At 39.2% G+C, this 17,591-nt stretch overlaps 1 protein-coding gene across 1 annotated transcript in view; it reads left to right on the top strand.

Annotated features, from left to right (window-relative positions):
* The window catches only part of LOC142099560 (inter-alpha-trypsin inhibitor heavy chain H3-like), a 122,346-nt gene that overhangs the window by 84,493 nt on the left and 20,262 nt on the right, over positions 1-17,591 (top strand). The window contains exons 12-13 of the mRNA XM_075183107.1: positions 9,451-9,636; positions 15,254-15,393. Of these exons, the coding sequence (XP_075039208.1) occupies positions 9,451-9,636; positions 15,254-15,393 (326 nt within the window). The remainder of the gene's footprint in view (positions 1-9,450; positions 9,637-15,253; positions 15,394-17,591) is intronic.

Consider the following 17,591-nt stretch of genomic DNA (forward strand, 5'->3'; position numbering starts at 1 on the left):
ACTTAACTTTCCTTAATGAATCAGGTCTCCGGCCACTGAGGACCTGGGAAAGGGGACACAGGAATATTGGGACCAGGGAAGTAAAATCTGGGAAACCAGGTATTGGGCGGGAGCACAGGGTATAAGGCCTTGCCTAGAAGGGGTTGGGTGGGGCTGGAGTTGGGGCCTGGAGGATAGGGTGGGGGACCTGAACAAAAGAGGGCCCATCGCACTGAGGGCCGGGAACACCAAGGGTTGTGGAGCAGCGGAGGCTGGGGGCAGTGGGGAAAGGGCCGGGGGGGCTGGAGGGAAAAGGGGCACAGGGAAAAGCCGAGCCAAAAGAATAGTTGAGTAGGGCAGCTAGGACAGGTGTGGGAGGGAACTGGGCAGGATATGGAGAACACAATGTGTAGGACAGGCTGGGACAAGAAGGGCAACCTGGCAGGGAAGTATGAGATGCGAAAGCTAGAGTCCTCCAGTGACAGGGGGGGACTCCAACGCAGGGCAGGACAATGATGGGGCCAAAGAACCTGCTGCAAGGGGATGGGAATCTCCCACACTAACACTAACTGGGTGAAGACCCATAAAGGCAGACAGCTGACCCCCTGCAGTGGAGCAAGCAGTGTGGAAGCAGCAGGGGAGAGGAAGTAAGACCCCAGTGATGGAGCTGTCCTCCTGACATGTCTGTGGGGTCTCTCAGTTTGTCCTGAAGACAAAGCTTAAAGTCTTGCCACCTGTGTGAACTGTTCAAAGTGAAGAAAATTGCAATGTATACTGGCAAAAACATTTTTAAAAAACTGTCGGATACATATATGTAGATATAAATGTATTGGGCCTAATAGTCTCACAATAATTACAGACTACTACACATCCATAATCAATATTTTACACTTAAAACAGGTTGCAATGTAAGCTTGAAATATTTAAATTGCTTTAACTATTTATAAAAGGTTTTAGCTTAGGTATCCCCCTGCCTTGCACAACATTTATGTTTGACAATTTTGAAAGAAGGTGGTGATTTTAGTAATGTATGTAGAACACAATACCGTTATTTGACCTCAGTCACAGACCTCCGAATAGGAGCCATGATATTGATATGGCTTTGCTGTGGTGGATAGCTTTCAGTTGGTATGGTGCAGCCTATACATCACCAGCTGCACAAGGATTTCCACCTTGCTTTAGATAAATTTGGTTGCCGACGCTTGGTGGAGGTATATTAGTTTTGCCCATCCCTCTCTTCATCAGAAGACATTTAAAATATACAGTCAATATCGGAATACCTGAAAAATATAAAGATAGACAAAGATACAACCTGGATCACAAAATTGATTGCCCCTATAGCTTTATATAGTGTCTGCAGAGGTATCCTCTCATGGCATTGGCTATGTGTGAACGCCCAGGCATTGTAATGGCCCTAATTGCCTGGATATGGCTCACTATTGTGATTAAATGACAGATGCTCCATTATGGACAGGTGAGAGGAAATCAGCCATTTTAAATATGATATAGAAGTGATCCATGACTTACATGCCTGCTCCCACAGATGGCATGAGAGCCATCTGATTAGTGAGGAGGATGTTGAAAAGTCTCATTCACTTGAAAACATGAGAGCAGCCAGGGTAATGGACAACTGCCTTGGTCTTGCTGCTCATTACATAAGTAACGAGCAGCAAAAATGCAACCTACAGGGCTTAACGAGGGAGCAGGCACGCCATTGTGCAGCTGCAGATGCCGCTGGAGCAACCTGCGGAGGATGCAACCGCAGCTCCTGTCTAAGCTAAGGGGTGAAATTGCAAGGCGTAAGTTCTCAATTAAAAAAAAACTTTTGTATGTAGAAGGGAAAGTATTGTATATAGTAATGTGACTTTAATAACCTTCATAGGGCAATGTACAAGGCCTTCTATGTAATAATGGTGTTTCAGTATGTGATTACATTCACTTTAGGATTCTGACGTTTCCAAGTCCAAATGCATGTGGTTTTTATTTTGCAAATGGTGGAGTAATGGTCCATGTGAGGCTTTTGATAATTAACATTAAAACCTAGCATTATATCTATGTATCTATGTATGTGGGAGAGAGATAACATTTAATAAATGACTATGGGCCTGATTTTTTGAGGAAAGTAAAGCAAAAAAATGTGTATCTTTGAACTTTGGCAAAACCATGTTGTAATGCAAGGGGTGCAAATGAGTTTATTATTTTGCACAGAAAAATACTGGTTGTTTTTTCAATTAGGGCGCAAATACTTGATAGCTTTATTTTTGCACTGACCCCTGCAAAATAATGAATTTTGATTGTAGAATCTAGTGATATATTTATTATCTTATTTTGCACCATAAAAGTGTAGACCTTAGAAATAATTTCTTTACTAAATGTTTCTTTGCCAGGACTAGGCAAATATTGCCATACTACAAGTGTCTGACACCATGGGCCTAGTAAGTGTTTGTTGCCAAGTAATACCCCTTGGCAACAAACACTTTGTGTAATGTTGTGTTAAAAATTATTTTTTTTATTCGAGGTGCAGAAGATATCCTGCCTCTACATGTCCTCTTAGCTGAAATTAAAAGTGTTTAGGAATAATAAGGTGAATGAGGATGATGAAAGAATTGCACGCCTCTGCATTCCTCTGTCAGTAAGAAGTAATAAGGTAGTATGCCGCGGCCTAAGGTGTCTTTGCTTGTAAATCACGTAGAGGAGCAAATAAAAACACATTTCTTGCAACATGAATTCGAATTTACGTCATGTAAGTGAATTACTACCGTATTCATCGAGGAACTTATTGCCTAGTTATGCTCAACCTTAAATACAGATGTGCTTATGCCTCATTTACGTGCGTTTAAAAAAAAACGTACATTGCGTTCACTTTGCATTTCTTAATGTATCAGGCCCTATGTCTACGGAATTACATAAAAAAAGAGATTTTGCAAAGAAGGGTTACTAAAATGGTGTTTCACAAAACTTATCAGGAAAAAAAAGGATCTAACCATGTGTAGTTTGGAACATACAAAGGAGATAGGTATCTGATTGAAACATTCCTCCAAATAATAGAAATAACAAGAGAACATGCAGTAAACCTGGAGGGTAGCAGGTTTAGGGAAATTTGAAGAAGACTTCCTTCACTGAAACAATAGGGGATAGGTGGTACATGCTAATATTGTATGGTAATTGAAATATCCGTGGGATAGAAATAAGGCTATCCGAAATCTGAAAAAAATTGAGACTCTGGTTAAGTCAAAAGATGGTAGGATTTGTGTATGCACGATTTACGTGCATTTTTTAAAAAAATACAAGAGGCCTGATTCATTAAGGAACTAGGCAATAATTTGAGTAAGTTTTCTGGACAAAACCATGTTGCAATGCAAGCGGTGTAAATTAGTTTATTATTTTGCACATAAGTAAAATACTAGCTGTTTTTTCATGTAGCACACAAATATCAACTTTAAATTTCAGTGTACAAATAAGCTATCAAGTATTTGTGTGCTACATTAAAAAAACAGCTAAAGAAACGTCTCTTGAATACGGGTGTAGGTACGCTCCGCAAAATCAACACGCAGTATTGAGACAGACACAACACACTGTAGCATATGAACAGTAAATATGTGCTATATCAAGTCTCGGCAGAAAGCACAGAAGAAAAAAAAGTATTCAATTATTGTCATCTGTAATATAGGGCCTGATTCTTTAGCGATCGGATCTGCCGTTTTTTGTGGATCTTACGAAAATCTTATCTGTGCATGCCCAGAAAAGGGAGATAAGAAGGAAATTCCGTTGCGTATGCTAAAAAAAATTTCAAGTTAAGATGAAAATCCATCATAACTGCACCTAAGACGTTTTCTGACCACTTAAGATAAAAGGGTTGGGAATTTGAGGGGAATGGGCGGAGATCCGAAATGAGTTAAGAAGAGTAGACGTTTTTTGTACTGACTTAAGAAGAGTAGGCGTTCCCTCCGTATCCGTCGGATAGTTAAGAAAAATTGCAGTGAGTTTTATCTTAACTCCTCGCTGAAACTTAAGGAATCTCAGGGTCATGTTTAAATCCAAAGCAGCTACAGTAGCAGCGCTGAGTAACAACAATACACTGTTCTAAAAGCATTGTTCATTTAAAACCCTCACAACTAAATATGCACAACATACATCTTAATACACGTCACCTAAAATTTTTTTTTTTTAGGGGGGGGATTTATTTTATATTTATATCAAACATTAAACATTGTGTACATTTTGTTAAAAGCGACCTCTTTTTAATTACAACCACCATTGTAATAAATCGCACTGTAAAGTGGCTGATGTGTCAACAGTTAGTTGCTGATATTTGTTAAAAACAGATAACAATACGCTAGTAATGATATAAAAGTATAACAGCTTAATTTATGAAAATGGTACGGACTTAAACCAAGCATACGCTTCCATAAAGGACACATAGGAAATCCACTCAAACATGGGAAGGATATATAAACTTCAAAGAAAAAAGGGCATTGGTGAGGATTCGAATTCAGGTTTCCACTGTTGAAAGGTGGATTGTCTAACCACTACGCCAACATGCAAGTGGAAACAATATGTGCATGAAATAGACTAGAAGGATAGGCTGACAAATAAACAGTTTTACTTTAATAATTCTAATTAATGATACTTTGAAGTATTATAGACATAAATCCTTGGTACATGCACAATTTAAATATTTGGATATGGAAATTCAGTCATCTATAATAATAATTATAATATTATTATTAATAGGAATTTAAATTGATTGTCTTCTTTTTTTTGGGGGGGGGGGGCACTTAGGTTGTTTCAGCTTTCATCTGTGGATGATTCCTTTGTCTTTGCAATCAAGTTATTTTGAACAGCTGCTTCTCTGTGTTGTAGCTGCACACAATTTTCAACATGCAATTTTGCCATATTCCACAAAATGTAGCAGGAATCAAACTCAAGAACCTACTGATGAAAAGTGGATTGTCTAACCACTACGCCAACGTGCAAGTGGAAACAGTATGTTCATGAAATAGAGTAGAAGGGATAGCTGAGCATCAACTTTTCTCATAACAAACAGTTTTACTTTAATAATTTTAATTAATGTAACAATCAATCATATTATTATTATCAATTCTACAAAGAAATATTTGAGCCTAAATCCTTGGTACATGCACAGTTTAAATATATGTATATGGTAATTCCCAACACAACACATGTATTACTGCCAACATGAAGGTTTAAGGATAAACATAAAGAATTACACATAACCATTCTCTTGTTTTCCAGCATTAAAACTGTGTCTTCCGTAAGTTTAAATTGTAAATAGCCGTGGATGCGGATGTAACGGATAATATTTCGCAATCATATATATATGCATGACACTAGCCATAGTAAATGATAAAACATATACTAGCATACTCTTCTATAAGTGAAACATTAGAGTACATCCACAGAAACATGGGGATATAAAAAGTCAGCACAGATACAGGCATGATTCTGGTTTCCAACTCATGACCCTGCTGTTGCAAGCTCATGTCTCTAGCCAGTAAGGCATACTTCAGATTGAAACAAACATACAACACAACACAAGCACTATTGGCATCCTAAAGTGTTAATGACCATAATTAAATGAACAATTGCACACACTTTCTTAGTAACAGACATAAGGGTTCATGTTTTGTTTTATAAATATTTAGTTAAGAAAGTCTATGCTAATGCATATCAGAATAATTCACTTTTAGAAATAAACACAATTTTTTTTAAATCAGTGTCGTGAACATAGAGAGCTTGCAGTTATTTATAAGGGATAATTCATAACTGCAGTGTAAATAGGTTGTAGCAATTGAATCCATTGATAAGTTAGTGTGACATGGTTCTCTTAGAAGCTGTTAGATTAAGGGGTTTTTGTGTGCGTTAAACCACCCAGAGGGGGCTGGTAGATAAGAGTAGCACCTTATACTATTTATGGCAGGACGCAAATGTGAAAGCCTTTGAGGATATCTCTTGCAAGACAATGAAATCTAACACATGTATGGGAGGCCCCAGACATGCCGACTGCAGAGACAGGGTTGTATGGTAATGACAGATTCAAGCTGAATAAGGTCACAGGAAGGGGGGGCTGTGGGTCCTGTAGCTTGGTTTTAAAACTGTATTGAAAATGTAACTCGTCGTTCACTCTGAGGGAGTCAATTCGATATTGAAGAGGTCCCATTTTTCCTGCTTCTCCCAGCAACAGAACCTGGATTATAAGTGAGGTATCAATTCTGTGTTTTATCCTTTTTATTTTATAAGAAACAATTGCACTATATTTGTCTGTCTTTTTTATTATATTTTTATCTTAAGCATTGTGGATGTATTTTCCATATTAAATTACACTTAATAAGTTCAAGTCTCTGTGTTCTTACGAATTCACGCGACAGTTTGGTCCAGACGCTACCTAATTGAAACTGTGCAAACCTTGTGGTTCATGTGAACTCTGATTAACGTAACTTGTGCTAGATTAATGCTAGGGAGAACCGAAGGCTTCCTAAATAAGAGTGTCAGCTCTTGTCCGAAAAACCTTGGTGGTGGTAATTAGTATCGCAAAGCTAGTGTGTGGCATAGATAGGGAAGGATTTAATCATTTTAGACAGACCAGGTGGTTGTTGTTTGGTTAACCCTGTGTCACATAAGCGTCACGCAGACTCAGGTTAGTGCTGTTCGTGACAATCAGTATAAAAGGAAGCAACAGATTTTTGCAACCAGCATTGCATAGACCCAACATCAGATTGCGTCATCCGATACCTCAGTGGTCCTATACACCTGCATATACTTGTCTCATTACAATCCACTATAAAAGGCTGCCCCATGCACACAAAGTTGGTTAGGACTTTATAATGTGTTTTTCTGCTGTGGATTTGTATAAACTGTATAACCTGGATGTGTTTCACTCTCTTAACCATAACCTCCTAAGACATATACGACTTACTTAACTTATCTAAGAATAACAACACTGAGACTTATGAAAGTGGCTAAAGAAGGTCACAGTTTAGTAATAGTTAATTGAATAGGTGGCGGTGAAAGTGCACTGTGAGGCAGCTAAATCAAACTGATATTTGGAACCAAGCATGGATGGCTAACGGCCTAATCCACTTAATGGAATAAATCCTTAACTACCTGGCTAGCGCTAAATCTGATGTCAGAGTGACTATGCCCCCTCCTGACTACACAATGACCGCCCTCAGAAGGGGGCCAAGGGATCCTCACCAAAAAGGACCATGAGTCACTTTACTCGAAGGAGGGTAGCACCTGCGGTCAATCAGCGATAACGCTGTAACGATCAGCCGCTGCCCACAGTGACTTCCTACCATGCTGGCTTTCCTTAGGGGACTGGTAGCCCGCCGCAACCTAGCCAACGCATAAACCAGCTAAATGACTGTAAATCCTCTTAATAAAAATAACAACCCTCAGGCCTGATCCTAGAAAAATGTTTTGTCAACTCCACTGGACAAATCTCCATATAAACGTGCAGATACATGTGTAACCATGAACCTTTACCAGCCTGGGGGTAAATGTATCAAGGTCCGATTTTTTCATCGTGTTATAACCGCGGCAAAATCTCGGGCCTAGTTCCCGGAAAATGCCCAGGTTCTTATGCCCAAATGTATGAAAGATAGAGTACAGGTGTGGGCCTAGAAGAGGGATGGTGAGAGGGCATTACCTGAATCAGCTTTTTTTGGCAACAGGGTGGAACCATGAAAACTCTTTTGCTTCCCCCTGTTGCTGCTTCTGGATGGTGCCTTCAGCAGTCTTCTGGTTGCATCCCGCAGCTCTCCAACTCTGCATTGTCTGTCGCCATCTTATTTCGTCTTTTCCTGTCTCTGCTGGCTTTTTCTTCTTTCCCGGCTTTTACTTCCTAAACCGCACCATCCAGAGTGCCATGAAGGTCTCTCTCCGCCGCCAAATCACTGAATCTGCGCTGCATAGGATGGCTATTATGCTATTACCACCCTTTACACAGTTCACACAGGACAACAACCCTCTGACCCCACTGACCAACATTGCTGTATGATTGGATCATATAGCATACTAATCACTTTTTACTTTTGCAATATGGCTGGACCGAAATGCAATATGTAAACTTAATCTCATGTATCTAACTCCCATTGTCCCATAGATTGTAAACTTGTGAGGAGGACCTTCTCACCTCTTTGTCTGTATTACCCGGTATTGTTTATTACTGTGTTTGTCCCCAGTTGAAATGCACTATGAAATTTGCTGGTGCTATATAAATAAATGATGAGGATGATGATGATAGTGTTTTGTGCTTGAGAGCGAGCAGTAGGGTGTTCTCTTCGTTGACTCTGACAAGTACAACCTCCCAAAAAATATAAAATTTGTTTGTTAAGAAATAATTATTAAACTGCCTTGTATTTTTGCCATTACTCTGTCACAAATTTTAGCCAGTCAGTTTGCTGCAGTGTTTGGCCAAAATTGGTGAAAATTTGGAAAGTTGTGAAGAGATCATTAGAAATTAATGTTAATGCTATAAATAGTACTATAGGAGCAAAACAGCTCAAAATCACATAATTTTACCTAATCTTCATAATTTTTAATTAAATCCAGATCTAGAACCAAAACCTTTCAGGATTTTTGGGCAATACTAGTAGCAAAACCAAAACACATAGACGTTTTACAACCAAAACCACATCTAAAGGCAAAACATGCACACATCTCTACTTTTAAATATGTCAGTCTTTCCACCGTGTGCATTTTCAGTTTCCATTTTCATCAAGACCCTGCTAAGCATAAACTAATTTTCTGAGGGTAGTGTCAACAACTGGGAAGCAGACATGTACCTTGAACTGTGCTAGGTGGACAAGTAAGTGCTTGTGCAAATAAAAAGGCTGTTCAGAAATTAGCCATAGCATTCAATTAATACCTTATCCTATTTCCTTTTATTTTTCTTCTAGAATGCAGCTGATCATTGTTACAAGTGGTGATTTTTTTTGTATCAAGCTTTTTATTACATTGTTTGGCATGCACCTGGAAGTGCAATATGAAATACAAATATGAAGGTGCAAATGGATCCCATTAAAAGTTTAGGTTGAGACACAAGGATGGCCCATTTAAATTATTTCTATAATGTCACTCTGTATAAGATAATATAATTTCTGAACTGCTCCACAAAAGAGGTGGAGTTCTTTGGTGGGAATACCTTCACTCCAACCAACTTTTCCTGTCTATCTATGCAAATGTCTGCTCCTCCTCAAACACCACCATCCTGCGTCATAAACCTATGTATATGTGCAAATAGAGGCACAAGGCTGCTTTTGTACTGCACAGCGGACATTTTGTACTTCATAGGTGACCTCCAATATCTTGAAGCAGTGAGTCCAGTGTCAAACAAATTTGTTAGGGGAAGGTCTGCATATACATAATTGTACTTAATGTATAATACAGGTGCCATCAATGAACTAATATTTTTTGTTTGTTTATTTTTTTGATCATTTTGGACCTTAGGGATTTTATAGGGAGATTGCAAACCCAACATTGCTAGATATTGAGATGCAGTATCCAGAGAATGCCATAACTGACCTCACTCGGAACAACTTCAAACATTACTTTGAAGGTGATGAAATTGTGGTTGCCGGTCGCTTAACCAATAATGACTTGGACTCATTTATTGTGGATGTAAAGGCACAAGGGGTAAGTACAAATCTGTGCTGTGTTTGGCAGAACACATATTAATGTATGTGACTAGATGCACAATAAAACAATAGGATACATATATTAATTTCCCTCCTTGATTATTGTAATGATTTATGCTATACAAGAAGAGCCAAAAGACTGGCACTTAAAATTACTTGTTGCACTGAATCATTGAGTTATGCTTTTTCTTATATTTTACAGTGATTGATAAAGTGGTTAGCATACTTTACAAACCTTTTTCTAGTAGCTAGTGTAAAATATAGACACCATTCTCTGGTGGCTTGTTTATAATAAAGAACCCATTCTCAGTTGGTTGGCGTACAATATAGGTCCTATTCTTTGGTAACTAACATACAATTCATATCCACATTTTGCTGTCTAGTGCACAATGCAGATCACATTCTCTGTTGGAAAGTGTATAATACACACCATTTTTCTGTTGACTTTTGTACAATACTGAACTCCCCCAGGGTGCCAGTGTACTATATTGAATCTGAATCAGGTGGCTAATATGTACAATACAGAACCTCCTTCCTGATGACCAGTGTACAAGCTAAAACTAAGGTGATCGGTGTACTGAAACAAGGAGAGGACTCCTTGTGGTCATTGTACAAAGCCGACTACATTTCTGGTGACTAGTACAAATCAGATCCCTTCCTGGTGGATAGCATAGTATTCTGGAGACGTTCATTTATATTTATTTATATATCTATATATATATATATATATATATATATATATATATATATATATATATATACACATATGTATATATCTATATATCTAAATGTATGTATATATATATGTATGTACATATATATATATATATATATATATATATATATATATATAATATAAAAGCCTAGTGGCGTGTGTTAGTCTGTGTGTGGGAAAAAAAACAAGCTGCAGCGCCACCTGCTGGGCTGAGTTATGCACTGACCTACTAAATTCTTTGCATTATCTAATATATAAAAGTAAAAGCCTAGCGGCGTGTGTTAGTGTGTGTGTGTGTGTGTGGAAAAAACTATTTTCTCAGAAAGGGCTCATCCAATTGACCTGAAATTTGGTATACTGACATTACTTGACAAAAAAATTAGAATAGTAAAGTCAGTTAACTTCCATCATTCCCCCTTCCTCCCGTGGGAGGGGTAGTAAAGGTAGTAAAGGCTAAATTTACGAGTTGAGGGGTCAAACTCATTTTCGTGCGGTAATTTTACCTCATGAACACACATTAAAAAGGGCGCTTGCGTCGGGAAGTAACGCTCTTCCCCTGAGGAGGCTTGGGCTAGGCCCAAATGCATGACAAGAACCTTTTTAAGACCATAAGTAGCTTGATTTGACTAGAATGCATGAGTATCATGCACGGGTTAACTTGTGTGTATATATATATATATATATATATATATATATATATATATACACACACCGTATATATTTTAAGGGTGTGCACCAGGCACTTTTAGTGTTTTGGGTTCTGATTAGCTTGAGGTTTTGGGTTCTGATATGTTTTGGCAAAACACCTGACGAAAGGTTTTGGTTCTGATTTAGGGTTTTGGGTTCTGATTTATTTTTAAAAAAGCATAAAAAGTGATAAAATCTAGTTTTTTGTTTGTTTTCACTCCTACGCAATTATTAACCTCAATAACATTCAATAACAATCATTTCCACTAATTTCCAGTGTATTTGGAACACCTCACACCTCACAATATTGTTTTTAGTCCAAAACGTTGGACCGAGGTAGCTTTCTGGACTGCGTAGTGGAGTGGCCCCGGTACCTAATTTGGTACCGGGGCCACTATAAAAAAACCTTAACTGGTCTCAATTCCACTGCACAGCTATCTGGACTGCGTAGTGTAGTGGCCCCGGTACACAATTTGGTACCGGGGCCACAATAAAAAAACCTTAACTGGTCTGAATTTCACTCTACAAATGGCTGATCCTACATCCTCTGCAGCATATACAGGGTGTAGTTCTAACACGTCAATACCTCTTGTTTTTGACGATGACAGGTCATTTTAATAAATTTTGTATTTGGCCCCAACATTGAATGTAGTTTAATATCTGATACGCATCTATCTGGACTGCGTAGTGGAGTGTCCCCGGTACCCAATTTGGTACCGGGGCCACAATATAAAACCCTCAACTAGTCTGAATACCACTGCACAGATGGCGGACACAGGATGCACGTCTAACACCAACATAGCAGTTAATGCCGCAGTTATTTTTTTTTGGAACTACAAAAAAAAAAACGAAGCAATAGAAATGGCAGTTCGTCTTTTTTAGAAATACAGAAAGAAAGAAAGAAAGAAAGTAGTAATAGAAATGGCAGTTCCTCTTTTTTTGAAATACAGAAAGAAAGTAGTAATAGAAACGGCAGTTGCTCTTTTTGGGAACTACATATAGAATGAAAATATCAATAGAAATGGCAGTTCCTCATTTTGGGAACTACATATAGAATGAAAATATAAATAGAAATGGCAGTTCCTCTTTTTGGGAACTACATATAGAATGAAAATATCAATAGAAATGGCAGTTCCTCTTTTTGGGAACTACATATAGAATGAAAATATTAATAGAAATGGCAGTTCCTCTTTTTGGTACCTACATATAGAATGAAAATATCAATAGAAATGGCAGTTCCTCTTTTTGGGAACTACATATAGAATGAAAATATTAATAGAAATGGCAGTTCCTCGTTTTTTGAACTACACAAACAATGAACGTAGTAATAGAAATGGCAGTTCCTCTTTTTGGGAACTTAACAAGAATTAGAGCATTTTTTTTATTCAGAAATGATGAGTCTCTCTATTAGAGTGTAATGCCCCTTAAAACTCCTTTAAATAAAATAGTACGTATTCTAGGAGACCCTGTTTATATATTTAAATTGGTTCTGCAAAAATATGCATGATGATCACTGTACAGAGATCTGTAATAGAGCAGCATTTAAAGTGGCCTGATTAAAGGTCATGTAAGATCTTAAAGCACTCACAATTATATAGATACTGTATTCTCGTTAAAGACGCTGCCTAACGTGTATAAAAGTTGGCACTTATATAGCGCTTGCTTCACTGGGTGATGTGAGCAAGCGGAGTGTGTTAATATGTAGAGACCCTATCTAAACAATAATATTATAGAACAAATAGCAGCGCTGTATACGCTGTGTGTAGGTAAGGTAAGGATCTGAAATACCATGACACTCTGTTTAGCCTAATCCCTGACAATGTAATATCACGGAAAGCCTATTTGATTATCAAGGCCAATGGCTAGCTTCTGCTAAATCAGACAGAGTATGCAGCGCACGTCTAACACCAACATAGCTGTGCCGGTGACATGGCCTGCAGGAATATCTCTGATGGAGATAGAACTAGGCCCCAAAGAGCACATAATGCCAAAAAAAAGAGTTGCAAGATGGTATTGTCCTTGGGCCCTCCGACCCACCCTGATGTTGTTGAAATAGGACATGCACACTTTAACAAACCAATCATTTCAGCGACAGGGCCTACCAAACTACTGTGGCTGAAATGATAGGATGTCCCTAGGTGGTCAAGATCCTTACCCCTGCTTATTTGAGCTTTACATAAGCTACATATGGCCATACATTTGTTGTCCGGTTTCGGATAAAAATAACTCCAAACAGAAGAGGTGGATTTTTGGGTCTTCTGACCAGGCATGACGATGGGCTTTTTCATCCCATGGACAACAACTGTTTCCCCCCCTGGTGGCTCATTTATGATAACCACATCAGCATCCTCCTCGTCAAGTTCCTCCACTACGCAAGCTACATCAATAGCCTCCTTGACACCTTGATTATCCAAATCTGAATCTACACTGTGGGTCATCCTTCCAGCATATGCAGAGGGTGTGCTGCAAATGGTGGATGGAGTCACCTCTTCCCGTACAGTGATGGGAAGGTCAGGCTTCGCAACCACCAACACCCTTGGACTCGCCTTGGGGATTTGTGATGTCATCTGTTTAGAAGACAGAGTTGTTTGCTGTTTTATTGTTGTTGCTGACAGCATAACTCTTACATTTTTTTGAGGGGGGGGAGGAGGAGGGCTTAGATCCTTGGGTGAAGCTGAACCACTAGTCCTGAACACGGGCCAGGGCCTAAGCCGTTCCTTGCCACTCCGTGTCGTTAATGGCATATTGGCAAGTTTATGTTTCTCCTCAGATGTTTTCAATTTTCTTTTTTTGCTAATTTTAGTCAACTTTGGGTTTTTGGATTTTACATGCCCTGTACTAGGAGATTGGGCATCGGCCTTGGCAGACGACGTTGATGGTATTTCATCGTCTATGTCATGACTAGTGGCAGCAGCTTCAGCATTAGGAGGAAGTGGTTCTTGACCTTTCCCTACTTTATCCTCCAAATTTTGGTACTCCATTATATGCAGCACAAGAGAGCGTACCCCTAAACCACACACACTGGGCAAAGCCTTTACAAATTATCTGCGGCACAGGAGAGTACCACTGGACTGTAGTTATACAGCAGTACCTATTTTTAGTGACAGCTGGAAGAGTGAACGTAATGTGACTTTGAATTGAAATAGTACTACCTATTTTTTGTGACAGCTGCAAGAGTGAACGTAGTGTGACTTTGAATTGAAATAGTACTACCTACTTTTTTCAACCTAATTTTTTTTTTTTCGTATAATTTTTTTATTTTTTTTATATTTATTTTTTTATAACTTTTTAATACATTTTTTATAACTTTGGAATAATTTAGAAATAACAATGCCCTTAGCAGAACAGAGCACAGGACACAGCACCACTGGAATCAGCAGGACACAGCACTGCACAAAGCACCACTGGACTCAGCAGGACAGAGCACAGGACACAGCACCACTGGACTCAGCAGGACAGAGCACAGGACACAGCACCACTGGACTGGACTGAGCAGAACACAGCACAACACAGCACGAGAAATCACAGGACAGAGGACCACCTAACACACCCTCCCTCTTCCCTGATCAATGCCCGAGTGAAGATGGCGGCGGCAAGCGGGGAATTTAAAGGATCCGGGTATCGCGAGATCCGACAGCGGCATTATGAGTCAGAGCATCGTTTTAAGTTTCGGAATCGGCGGGAATACCCGGACATCGCTCGGATCTGACTCGGAATCACACTGTTCGGGTGGGCTCGGATTCCAGACATTCGAGCCCGCTCATCCTTAATATATTTGTACAAATTTGAGATGTTATAGAAAAATTTATTTCCCTGTGCAAACTGGGTAAGGTAATGTTAGCATTTACCACTGAGACTTTCAAACCGCATCTTTGTATTGTCATTAGGTGTAAGTATACATACTTTTACATCTGATGTACATATGGAACAAATACAGTGTGCTTTGTACAAATCTTCAGAAAGGTCCGACTCAACATACACACTTAAATCTAAATGGTTAGACGTGACTTTGCTTGGGAATATGAGAGTTTCCTGTGTTTAACGCTCCGTGAGGAACACTGACCAGGAAAATCTATGAACATTGTAGATATGTATACAAGTGTTAGGACAGGTATAGCAGTTACACTACAGCGTTCAGAGGCACAGTTTTATATTCCACTGACCTTAATGAATGTTTTCTGTACTATTCATTTTTTTTTTTTTGCTGGAATAGGCTGATAAATCTCTGAAATACACTGAAAATGTTTTACTTGAAAAAAAGGACAGTGTGCGAAAACAGCAGGAATACATCTTTGGTGACTTCACAGAGAGACTCTGGGCTTACCTTACTATACAACAGTTGCTGGAGAAACGGTATGTAAATAGGTGAAATAGATGATAACTACCAATGTGGGGGCTTCACTCGGTTAGCAGCCAAATATGTATCACTGAAGATCCACTGGTACTTCAAACATTAACATATACAACACACAAATGTATACATACATGTGGCGCTGCCTCTACGCACAATGGGTATGTACTTTGAGGGTGGACGTGTCTGGTAAGGTCTCCCAGACAATTGATATGGGGTGCCCTTCACATACACTGCTGGATGATTGTGGATAGACAAATACAGTACATGTCCTTAGCAGTTATCTGAAATACAAGGTATTCGCATACCCAAAAAAACGGAGATGATAGTGCAATCTGTTTAACATATATCATCAAACAACATGTAACTGAGGTATCCAGATAAAATCCCATGTGTAGATATATTAGACGGCACCCTGATTCGTGACACCTCCCTTTCGGGTGTATGCTTACTCAAACACAGCTGTAATCACGCCCTCAAGTATTGAGTGAATTTTCCCTCGCCATCACAGTTCTCACTGACGAAGTATCTCACCCGGAAAAAAATGGAAGAAAACAAATCTAGCGTATTACCCTTTAATTAAAAACAATGTGGGTAAAAACATAGACAGATGGACCCGTACCAGGGAAAGGAGGTATAATCGCATTCAACAAGGTAAGTGTTTAGCATCAAAGTCCTCTCACCACCGCGAACTCCACCGATATCCCCCACTCTGTCGGGTCTCACTGTCCTCCAAATAAAACCCATTATTATTTGATTCAGATAACAGCTCACCAGTGCCAATAGCTCCCAGGAAATTTGACTTAGAGAGGATTGTCTTTTCAGCATCAAGCTGTGGTGAGTCTTCCATGTATGCTCTGGATAGCGCATCAGCTTTCCCATTTCGGGATCCAGGTCTATAAGAGATAACAAAATCAAAACTATTTAGGAATAAACTCCATCTGGCTTGTCGCGGAGAAAGTCTTTTCGCAGACCGAACAAACTCTAGATTCCGGTGGTCAGTAAGCATGGTAATTTGATGTGCAGCACCTTCAAGCAAATGTCTCCATTCAGTAAATGCAGCCACAATGACAAATAGTTCCTTATTTCCCACATCATAATTTCTTTCTGAAGCAGTCATTTGACGAGAGAAAAAAGCGCATGGATGTAATAACATCTTCTCTCCTATTCTCTGTGATAATATTGCCCCTACTGCTGAATCTGAAGCATCTGCCTCAAAGATGAAAGGTAGTTCTGGGTTGGAATATATTAATATGGGATCTGTAGTAAACTTTGTCTTAAGCAGAGAAAAAGCCCCTTCAGCTTCTGGAGACCAATGGAAAGACGATCCCTTCTTGGTTAGTTGAGTGAATGGCGTCACAATCTTTGAAAAGTCTTTAATGAAACGTCTATAGAAGTTGGCAAACCCTACAAACCTTTGTACCTCTTTTACGTTTCTTGGAGCTGGCCAATCTACTATAGCCTGGACCTTGCTAGGGTCCATTCTCAAACCTTGAGGTGAGATGATATAGCCCAAGGACTGAAACTGTGTTTGGTGGAATTCACACTTCTCCAGCTTAATGTCCAAACAGTGTCTGCAAAGACATTCCAGTACAGTTCGAACCTGTTGCTGATGCTCCTCTTGGGAATTTGAGAAAATTAGTATGTCATCGAGATAAATGACAACAAATTGGTCAATTAGATCTTTAAAAACATCATTCATGAAATGTTGGAATGTAGCAGGAGCATTGCACAGTCCAAAGGGCATCACCAGATGTTCAAAATGTCCATATTTACATCGAAAGGCAGTCTTCCATTCATCGCCAGATCGTATGCGAACTAAATTGTATGCCCCTCGTAGATATAATTTTGTGAAAATTCTTGCTGAGCGAAGCCTCTCCAGTAATTCTGAAATAAGTGGGAGTGGATAGCGGTTCTTGATTGTCACTTTATTCAACGCTCTATAGTCAATACATGGTCGTAATGAACCATCCTTCTTTTTCACAAAGAAAATAGGTGCACCTGCTGGAGACGTAGAAGGACAAATAAAACCTTTTTCCAAACTTTCATCCACATAATTTTTGAGGACCTTTAACTCTGGCTCGGCTAATTGATAAATACGTCCAAAGAGTATAACAGCCCCAGATAACAAATCCACAGGACAATCATAGGGTCTGTGAGGTGGTAATTTGTCAGCATTCCTCTTACTACAGACATCAGA

This window comes from Mixophyes fleayi, chromosome 8 (genome assembly GCF_038048845.1).
Source record: "Mixophyes fleayi isolate aMixFle1 chromosome 8, aMixFle1.hap1, whole genome shotgun sequence".
In the NCBI taxonomy this organism is placed as follows: domain Eukaryota; kingdom Metazoa; phylum Chordata; class Amphibia; order Anura; family Limnodynastidae; genus Mixophyes; species Mixophyes fleayi.